The 10,643-nt window shown below is 36.2% G+C and overlaps 1 protein-coding gene across 2 annotated transcripts in view; it reads right to left on the bottom strand.

Annotated features, from left to right (window-relative positions):
* Positions 1-2,347: 2,347 nt before the first annotated feature.
* The window catches only part of LOC122791010 (beta-1,4-galactosyltransferase galt-1-like), a 587,919-nt gene continuing 579,623 nt past the window's right edge, over positions 2,348-10,643 (bottom strand). For both annotated transcript variants that reach the window (XM_044058762.1, XM_044058760.1), the window contains one exon: positions 2,348-6,220. In XM_044058762.1, coding sequence (XP_043914697.1) covers positions 4,777-6,111 — 1,335 coding nt within the window. In that variant the 5' untranslated portion in view covers positions 6,112-6,220 and the 3' untranslated portion in view covers positions 2,348-4,776. The remainder of the gene's footprint in view (positions 6,221-10,643) is intronic.

Genomic DNA, 10,643 nt, shown 5'->3' with positions numbered 1-10,643 from the left:
ACTACCACCTACCCACAAATAAGTATCTAGCATCACTCTGTTAATTCTAAAGTCATGGTATATGAAAGGTCTAACTTATTTAACAAAATAAAAAGGAGTTGTTATATACATAATATTCAGATTATAAACACTCATTTGCTTGCTATAAAACTTATAAACTGTAAAGTATAGCAGATCTTGTAGTCATTTGGTTCTATTTAATTTATAAGAGCCTATATAGTATTATAATATATATATATATATACAGTATTATAATAAATGCAATAATTTCTTTCAGTTCTGAGAAAAAAGAGATTAACACAGGTAAAAGACAATACATATAACATTGTTTATAACAATCATGCTATATTACTAATGTGCTATTATATATTATTGATAATGTGAGTAGTTAACTATTTAAACTCAGTTCTGACTACAAAACTGTACATGCTTGTATATTATGGCAGACACACATGATATTTCAACGAATAAATAAACTTCTCTAAAAAAATCTTTCTCTGTGAGGACTTGCATATACAATTATCTTTTAAAATGTGTCTCTTCTGTAAATAGGATATCACATTCACTAGAACATACTATGAGATATAAAATAGTAAAAGAATAACTGTGACGTCTAAAATAATTATTATACCATGACCCCCCCCAAAACGTGCACGCTGATTGGCCAGCGTGCCCGTTGTAAATCGAGTTATACTAATGGAAAAAGGTCCGGTCGCCCGGACTTTTTTCCATTAGTATAACTCGTTTTTTTAAAACACTGTCTCGCTATGTTAAATGGGTTTAACATGGCGAGACAGCTTTAAAATAAGCAACAGAGATCTCCGTTGCTTATTTTAAAGCTGTCTCGCTATGTTAAACCCATTTAACATAGCGACAGTGTGTTAAAAGCGGAGAAAGCAAGATCTCCGTTGCTTTTTAGTCTCGCTATGTTAAATGAGTTTAACATAGCGAGACAGTTAAAATAAGCAGCGGAGATGTCCGTTGCTTATTTTAAAACTGTCTCGCTATGTTAAACTCATTTAACATAGCGAGACACTAAAAAAAAGCAATGGAGAACTTGCTTTCTCCGTTGCTTGCCAACTCTGATGTACTGCGAGGCGCGGTACATCAGAACTGCCGCGGATGCCAGACATCTGCGAAGGGCAGTAAACAGGCATTATACTATGCCATTATTTAAGAAAAGTAATAATTTCTTTTCTTAAATAATGTCATGGTATAATAGCAATAACCCACTTCTGGGTGTGGGTAATGCTAAATTTACCCACGGTTGGCTTTGTTTGGTCCCTCGGGCTTCGCCCTCAGGACCAAACCACGTCAACCGTGGGTAAATTTAGCATTACCCACACCCAGGCGTGGGTTATTGCTATAATAATATGTTCCCAGAATTATATTTATACTGAGAGATAACACATGGTTGGCAACATACCCACTACAGTTTTTTTAGAGACACATAGATTCTCAACTTATCAAAATGATTGTGTAATTTTCTCTGAATTTGTGGATAACATGCTATTACTTTCATATTAGTCCCTCCTTTACTATGTGTCAGACTTTCAATTAACTTTCAGAGCATGAACTTCTAATATTGCCATGTATTTGAGCTCCTCACTTCCTGCTCAAAAAGCACATCCTCACAGAAACCAACACAAATCATCACCACAATCATTGTCATAAACATATACATATCTATGCGGGCGGCACAGTGGTGCAGTGGTTAACATTGTCACCTCACAGCAAGAGGTTCTCTGGTTCGATTCTCGGCTGGGGTGCCTTCTGTGTGGAGTTTGCATGTTCTCCCTGTGTTCGCGTGGGTTTCCTCCGGGTACTCCGGTTTCCTCCCACATTCCAAAGACATGCATCTGGAGCATTTCTCCCCGGGCCTCTGCTGAAAACAGGCTCTGTGGAACCTAGTCAGACATTCCCGGTCACCAAATATTAAATAAAATAAATCTATTGCCCACATATGCAGAACAAGGCAACCAAGCAAGAGGCTCACATCAACAAATGTAAGCAAGATCATCTGCCCTTCTTTAAATTAAGAGAACAGAATGTAATTTGAATAATATAATATAATATATAATAAAAAGCTGAACTGAAGAAATGAATTCTACATTGTGTATAGTGCCAGAGTACTACAAAATGCATTATATAACTTAAAGAGAGAACTAGAGGTTTTACAAATGTTAAAATAGTAATTTTGAGGTAAATATAACAGAGAGTACAAATCACACCTTTTTATTATTTTGCATTTAATTTGTGTGTTAAAATCAAGCATAAAACAACATTTTATTCAGTATTTTTGACACACACACACACACACACACACACACACACACACACACACACACACACACACACACAGAAAGGACTCTGTATAAATTGACTCCTGAGAGAAAAGGGCGGGAAGGAAACATTCTGTTAGAACTTGCTCTGTGAGAAGGAGATACCACTGTCAGTAAACAACTTTCATTCATGTTACACTGAAAAAGATGTCTGTATAAATAGTGAAAACCAACCTGCTCTCTGCTATTTAAGAATCTATGCTGCAACACTTCTTGTTATCATTGTATTATTATTATTTTTTTTTGTAATAGCTATTTGGTACACTATCTCTTTCTCTCTTTTTTGTGTATCTATCCTAGCAGGGGAGAGGAGGAAAAAATAACTGACAGGTTTCAAAGTGAAACCTCAGTGTTAAAACATAGAAATTGTCTTCACTGCTGTATTTCTCTTCTCCTAACCCCTCCCCAACAAATAAACTGACACCAAACATCCCAGATAAGACACTATAAGAAAGAAAAAGAAAAAAATATTAAAAAAAAGAAAGAAAAATAGGAAAAAAGAAATAACCTTCATACACCCTGCATACACCCACCCTTTTATCACTGCATCAGTAAAGAAGGACTGATAAACAGCATAACAGTCTGATATGTGTTAGAGAAAGCACATCCAAATCTCATACATAGAGCACCTCACGTATTCCAATCAAGCGTGGCTTGTGAATTAAGAGTTAAAAGTTAAAAATACCATAAACATTCAGTCCATTCACAGCACAATTATTTAATGTACTGTGAGCAACTTGCTATTATGTTATATTTATGTGGCACACACATGAAGAATGGAAACCACAATATATATATATATATATATATATATATATATATATATATATATATGTGTGTGTGTGTGTGTCTATAAAGAAAGCTTATTATTAGTTAAAGAGTTCATTTCTTAATACTTATTAAGCTAAAGAATATATTTAATATGGAAAATAAAATATAGAATATTAGCTTAGAAATACATATAGGAAAAGAAAATGTGAGATTTATTTCCCTTATATAGAAGCAAATCCTTGTCTCCTTCCTTTTGCCTATATCTCCAGTAATAGAATTGGTAAACGTTGACATTGAAAAAGACATTTTTATTACAACAGTTAGCATCAGTATTTTACTAAAGTTGAGTCATTTGTACTTTAGTTTCTTTTTCTTCTCCTTGGATTTCCAGCTATTTACTTCTGCTTGTTTCTATATCTTTGGTTTGGTGTCGAGTTTTTTTCATTTTAATGACAGTGCAGAATATGGGTCTTCAAAGTGTCTAATTTCATCTGGAAGGAGTATTTTGAGCCTGACAAGAAAGAGCAAATGCACCTTAAACTCTGTGTTTTCTTATTTTTTTTTTTTTTTTTTATAAGAGGCAAAAAACATTTCCTTTTGGTCATCACAACATTGGAATAGTCATTATCAAATCCTGTTAGTTTGTCATCCAATTGAATAGGAGGTTTGGACCAGGGTGTTTTAAGTATTAGCTCCTTGTCTTGAGATGAGATGAACTTAACAATAACTGATCTCGGAGAAAAGTTAGTTTTTGATGAAGGAGAAACTAAAGACCTTTGTGCTCTTTCAATAGCATATAACAGCTTCAGATAAATTTAGAGTCTTAGAAATCCAGGCAGTAAGAAGTTGACCATAGTTTCTGCTTCTATTTTTTCAGGCAGTCCAAAAATATGGATGTTATTTATCCTGGATCTGTTCTCCAAGTCATCCGTTTTGTTTAGTAATAAGGTATTCTGTCAAAGTAGTAATTCAATGTTGTTTTCATCTTTGAATACTGCCTTCTGTGTCATTACGGGCATCTTTCATACCAAATATCTGAGTTTTAAAATCTCAGGCATCTGTTCCATCTGTTTGGTACATTTTTCTTTAATGCTGTCAAGTTTGTTATCCATTCTGTCCATTTTTAAAGAAAATTCTTATATGTTAGAAAGAAAAGATTGGAGTTCTTTCTTTAAAGGCAAGTCTTGAGAGATTGTCTTTGAATAACTAATTTCACAACTACTGGTACAGATCCTTCAAATGAATAACTTCACAGGAAAAATTTAAATATTTAGATTTTTTTAGATAATATCCTTCTATGTAGTATCAGACAACTCATTTTGTTCAAAAATTTGGTTTAGGATTTAAAAATAAAATTTCTTGTCAGAAATAGAAATAGAGTAGCAAAGCAGGAAAACTATATTGCTAGCCTGTCAGCATCCTGGCCACCCTGGTTGCAGTTTTTGACATGTTACACCACATATTTTAGACATGAGAATTTAAGTGATAACTGTAATAGACCTTTATGTTTTGCAGCATTATGCATACTTTAGTTGTGTTTTTCTGTTCAATATCACTATTTCACCTATTTTCTTATGCAACAGCAAGACAAAAGTGACAATGGTATAACACGGAATTCCTAACAAATTTCTTATCTTGTTACACATTGCCTTTTTGTATTTTGTCATTCAAATGAAGCACTTAGCACACTATTTACATTTGTTATTAACAAAGAGCTATAGTTCCAAAGCAAAGTATCCTTGATTAGTTTTTCTTTTGGGAGACGTCCTTGCAGTGGTCCCCTGAAGTGGTATATTCGACAAAGGTCAAATGGAATTACTGAATCTTTCCCATATTTCTGCAGTACTGAATGAACAGAAGTCCTTATTACACTCCTGGGATTTACAAAGAGCTTCATGGGATTGTAAATATTTGGCCTATCAGGCTCACGGTAAACATGTTGTAGAATATTTGGTCCATAGTCCTTCCCTCCTGGAATTATATTCCAAATACTTGAAGGAAAAGTATTATTTTCATCTTGTACAGTTAGTGGAAAAATATGGTTTTCAACACGAAATATGTTTATACCTGGCCTTACCTTAGCAAGATACTCAATCATGGTGTGCCAGTTAGAGTGTTTGACAGGAACAATAATTTCATCTATGTCATTCAGAATAACAAACCTGCTGTTATACATATTTCTGTACAAGCATTCATTCAAAAGAACAATCTGCCCAAAATACTGAAGATCTCCAGGATGGTGAGAAAATCTCCATCCCTTGGAAAGATTAAAAAATGATGAAACTGGCCAAGGAATTACTTTTGCAAAACCTGTCTTTTGGTAATATCCCAGTATGTTTTCCATCTCCAGGCTACAGTTAGTCTTGTACACAACAATTTGTTGTGCTCCCAGAATCCGGTACATTTCCACACTCTGGACAAATTGTAAGACTTTATGGTATCCTCCAAATAAGGTGGGAAGACAGACAGTGAAGTTATATTCAAAGCTTGATGGTTCCTGCTTATGCTGTGCTTGTAGATTATGAACTTTGAGAAACTGTAATTCTTGCAAAGACTGTGTTTTGTTAGTGCCACTTATAGAAACATATCCTGGTGTACAGTTGCAGGGAAGATCACACTGAAAGTCTGTAGTTCCATATGGGAAACCAAAGTGGTCTGAATGAACTATGACTTTAGCTTTCACAGACAATAGAGTTTCATTGCAGTAATAATGACAGTAGTGGCTATCTGTATTGTAGCGGTATGAAATGCCAATGACAACAATCATTTGCTTCTCCCGGGGATCGAAGTAAGCTGAGACTACAAACGATTTTGTGTTATTTACAGGAGTGATAGTGCCATCTGTCAAGATGATATCAACATTTTCTTTTTTACTGGGTTTTGATGGCAGATTTGTGGATTTAGGAACTACAGTGTAGTAGACGAATGTAAATGAAGTGACAATGAAAGACAATGTCATCAACAGTGCAAGAGAACTTTTGAAACTCATAACTGCCATCTCCTCCAGACCACAGGGAAGTACTTTAAATGTGCAGGTATATATGTAGAACTTTGCTTGGAGTTCGTCACAACAGGTTACCAGAACAGTAATGATGAGCAGGTGAGTTCTGTAAAGAAAAAAATAGAAATTAATTTCTTAGGGGATGATTTGGCCCTGAATCAGATGTGAAATGAGAAACCAATGCAAGTCATGATGCTACGTATTTCATTCCTTAATACAAGGAAGATGTCTTCTCTCTGAAACACATTACAGCTAGCTAGCATTCATTAAGATACCTTATTTTGCAGAACTAGACAGAGAGCTATCTTGGTGACTGTGACATAGTATTACTGTTTTGGCTTAAATGGATGAAGGTGTGCTGGGGTTATATGATCTAAATGATTAAAATAAAATGAATCTGGTCCTACTGTACAAAAAGAATGAAAGAGAAAGGCTGAATGTGATGATGGTCTGCATGTGAGATAGCAGATATAAACAACAAACAGTTCTGCCATACAAAAAAAACAAAAAAAAACAAAAAAAAAAGTCAGAACAGCAAACATTTTCTCATACGGGGTTATTCCAGCAGAATCTGCACTAATATTACTGAGAAATCTTCACATACTAAACATTAGTTAATATTTTGTGCAGGTAACTAACAAATGTTCATTCCTTATCTAATAAACTCTGTCTTAAAGTAACAGTTTCAAACTTAGTTATGAGACAAATACAACATTTCTAGAAAGTAGCTTATCTTTACAGATGTCAATGATATGCAATGCACTGTTGAAAAAGTAAGTGGGAATGGCTTCCTCAGATGGACACAAAAGTACCTAAAGACAACAGGTTCTAAGATTTATTAGGGGAAACTGATTACAAATGCAATACTACAGGAATTAGCACTTGGTAGATTTCATTTTAAGATGTTTGCTAAAACACATGGAAACTGATACCAAAGGCCATATCTGTGGCTTCAGAAACTAAGAGTCTAACCCACAGTAAAGCACTTGCATTGCATTCTAAAGTATAAAACCATGGAATTAAGCCTAGACTGGTAGAATGAGTTCATCTTTACACTGTTAAAGCAATGGGAAAGAATGCCAGACAATAGAAATAAGGTAACTCTGTTTCAAAGCAAAAGCATAGCTCGACATCACAATGGAGCAAGGAGTACAGCTTCCACTGAAACAAGCCTGATGAGCATCTCTCAGACTTTGTGATTTAAACTGATTAGTACAACAGTGCTCTAATGAATGGTATGCATACATACATATATAGACCAGTATGTAACAGATGCGAACATATAAATGCATTGTTTGGTCTTAACATTGTTTTCCTTTCAATTTTGCACCAAACTGTCTCATAGGTATCTTAGAGATTTTCTTATACTGTCTCCTGAACAATATCCCATACTGTTTTTATTGCATTTACTTTTATATACTATATGTATATATATATATATATATATATATATATATATATATATATATATATATATATATATATATATATATATATATATATATATATATATATATATGGGTTCCCTATTTAATTTTGAAATACTGAAATCACGAATTTCAGTATTTCAAAATTATAATAGCGAAGTCTTGAAATACCAGTAAACCAGAAGCACGAAATTCAAATTCCCGAAGTACAGAGATTTTGAATTAGCGCTTCTGGTGTTGTGGTGTGTGAATGGTAAGATGTGAGTTTGGGTATGTATGTATGTGTATGTGTGTTGGTTAGGGGCTTTAGTGTATGTCACTGTGTGTTTTGACTGTGATGTGTGTGTGCGAGGGTGTGTACAATGTGTGGGAGTGAGTTACCTGTGTGTGTCTGATTGTGTGATCTCGGAGTTAGTATATATAAGTAGGGGGGTGGAGGGTGTGCAGCTCCCCCACATGGGGGGTGCAGGAGGGCTTGCCCCCCCTGCTTATCTGTAGTGTAGGATATTATATTTGAGTTGGGGAGAAGTTGTGTGTATGTGTTTGTGTGTGCTGTATCTGTAGTGTACCATTGGGATTTTGAATTTCGCAGTTGTAGGGTTTCGGTGTTTGGTGTGTTCGGCGATGTAATTTCGGAACACTGAAATTTAGGATTTCAGTATTTCAAAATTAGATAGTGAATCCATATGTATATGTACACACGGGTCTGGGTTACAACGTCGACAGATGAGAAGACTGACAGTGAAATCGCCGACGCCAGAAGATCGACGGATGAAAACACAGACGCGGAGAACACCGAGATGGGGAAAGGATGTGTAAGTATGCGGTAGTGACGGACGTTAAGGTGCGAGTAAGGTAAGTGTGCGATGTTGACGGTCTGTAGGGGTAGGGGTGGGTTAAGTGAGTTAGGGTTAGGGCGCGTGTTAGGTAAGGGTGCAGTAGTGAATGTTTTGGGTTAGGGGCGGGTTAAGTGAGTTAGTGTTAGGGCGCGGGTTAGGTAAGGGTGCAGTAGTGAATTTTTTTGGGTTAGGGGTGGGTTAAGTGAGTTAGGGTTAGGGCGCGGGTTAGGTTAGTGTGCGATAGTGACGGACCTTAGGGTTAGGGTTTCGGTTAGGGTTGTGGATAGTTGTGTATGTAATGTTTAGTGTTTGTTTGTTAGGATTTAGGTGTGCTTGTGTTGTGTGCGTGGTTTTTGGTCAGGGAATTTGTTTTGTTTATTGGTTGTTGTGATGATGTGTTGAGTGTGTGCGGTGTTGTGTTTGTGAACTGTCGATGATGTGGTGTCGGTGATGTCGGTGTCGATGTTGTGTGCTGTCGGTGTTATAACCTAGAACCATATACACACACACACACACACACACACACACACACACACACACACACACACACACACACAACACTACCAAATAGTTTGTAAGCTACATAGAAATTTATTGTACATAGCTACGTATGATGTACAAAAACAAGACAAGTCAGTTATGGTAAAATACTATGTACCCAGAGATAGTGGGTGTGACAAACCTCCACTGGACCAGTAATCAAGGAGCCTCAATCTTCACCACTGGCATGAGTAGATGAAAAGTACACACACAGTATTTCCAGATGTAGCTCTCTGCATCAAGTGCAATTTCCCTTAAGACCACACAGAGACCACAGTCAGTCCGGCACTGGTTTCTCCCGCTTCCTCCAGATCCCTAATAAGACTCCCTACTGGCACAACTATAGAGCTCAGTCCTTAGCCAGGGTTCCAAGCCAAGTACTCCAACACACTCTCTCTCTCTCTGGGCTCCTATTAGAATGATGAAAACGCATTTTGTTGAATGCGTTTTCGTCGACATATACAGAGTGAGCAGGTAAAACAGTGAAGCGGCTGTTCAGTGAATTCTTTCCCTGGGAAAGAAGTCACTTGACCACTTCATTGCTTTGCTGTGTTCTGCAGTGTAGTGTGGTCCCTTGTCCAGTATAGCTCCCGAGCTTGAATGTGCAACAGTTACTGACCTTAGGGTTAGGGTGCGGGTTAAGGTAAGTGCATATGTATGAAAGTCTTTATTGTTTTTTTTGTTTTTTTGCATTAGATGTATGGTTGAGTTACATGTGTATGTGTTTTCAGATGTTTACTTTTGTTTTGGGGGGGGTAGAATTAGGGTTAAGGTAAGTGTTATGTGTTTGGAACTGTTTACGTGAATGTGCAAGAGTTACTGACCTTAGGGTTAGGGTGCTGGTTAAGGTAAGTGCATATGTTTTAAAATGTTTACCTTTTTTTTTCCATTAGCTGTATGGTTGGGTTACATGTATATGTGTATTCAGTTGTTTACTGTTTTTTGGGGGGGGGGTACAATTAGGGTTAAGGTACGTGTGCATGTGTTTGGAAGTGTTTAATGGTTTTTTTTTGGTTGGAACAGCGTTTTCTTTCCCTAGGAAAGAAATCGCTGTTCTGTGGTTTCAACATTTTCAGCTTTCACTGAACATGTGTTGATGAAACATCATTTGCTGTTTTTAGCATTCAGTGTTTCAATATAGACCCCTCTCTCTCTATTTCCAACCAGTACTTCGTGTCCATCCCAAGTAGCTGACACACACACACTCTTGAAGATTTGTTTTATACAAACACACACCTGGGAAAGGCTGGCACAGTTTTACTAGCTATACTCCCTTCTGTCCAGACTATAAGGTAGTTATCACTGCCACCAGAACCCTTTATCAGCTAATTTAAGGACCTTAACAAAGAGTGTCCAATTTTACTGTGTAATATTAATACTAATACAAATAGTAGTTTGACCAAGAGCAAGGCTATTATGAGCGGCCCACACAGGGTCTCCAAATAAATATGCAAGTACTCTCAAAACTTAAATATCTCTACACAAATTAGCCACAATTAAACATTTAAATATATTTAATAAATAAATAATAAAACAACAAGACAATACTAAATATATATTCACAGTGACATCAGAGTTCAAAACCACAGGAAATATTTAAAATAACATTGCAGCACAGGCTCGCATAAACAAAGGAAAATATCTAAAGCAAACTTCACTATATTCCTGACTGTACCTATGAGAATTATACTGTTCCTTAGAAACTTACTTCGTTAGAGCAAGG

This window comes from Protopterus annectens, chromosome 16.part0 (assembly GCF_019279795.1).
Source record: "Protopterus annectens isolate FY-2018-M chromosome 16.part0, PAN1.0, whole genome shotgun sequence".
Lineage (NCBI taxonomy): Eukaryota > Metazoa > Chordata > Ceratodontiformes > Protopteridae > Protopterus > Protopterus annectens.
Note: the sequence above shows the minus strand (reverse complement) of the source record. Positions and strands in the feature narration are given on the sequence as shown.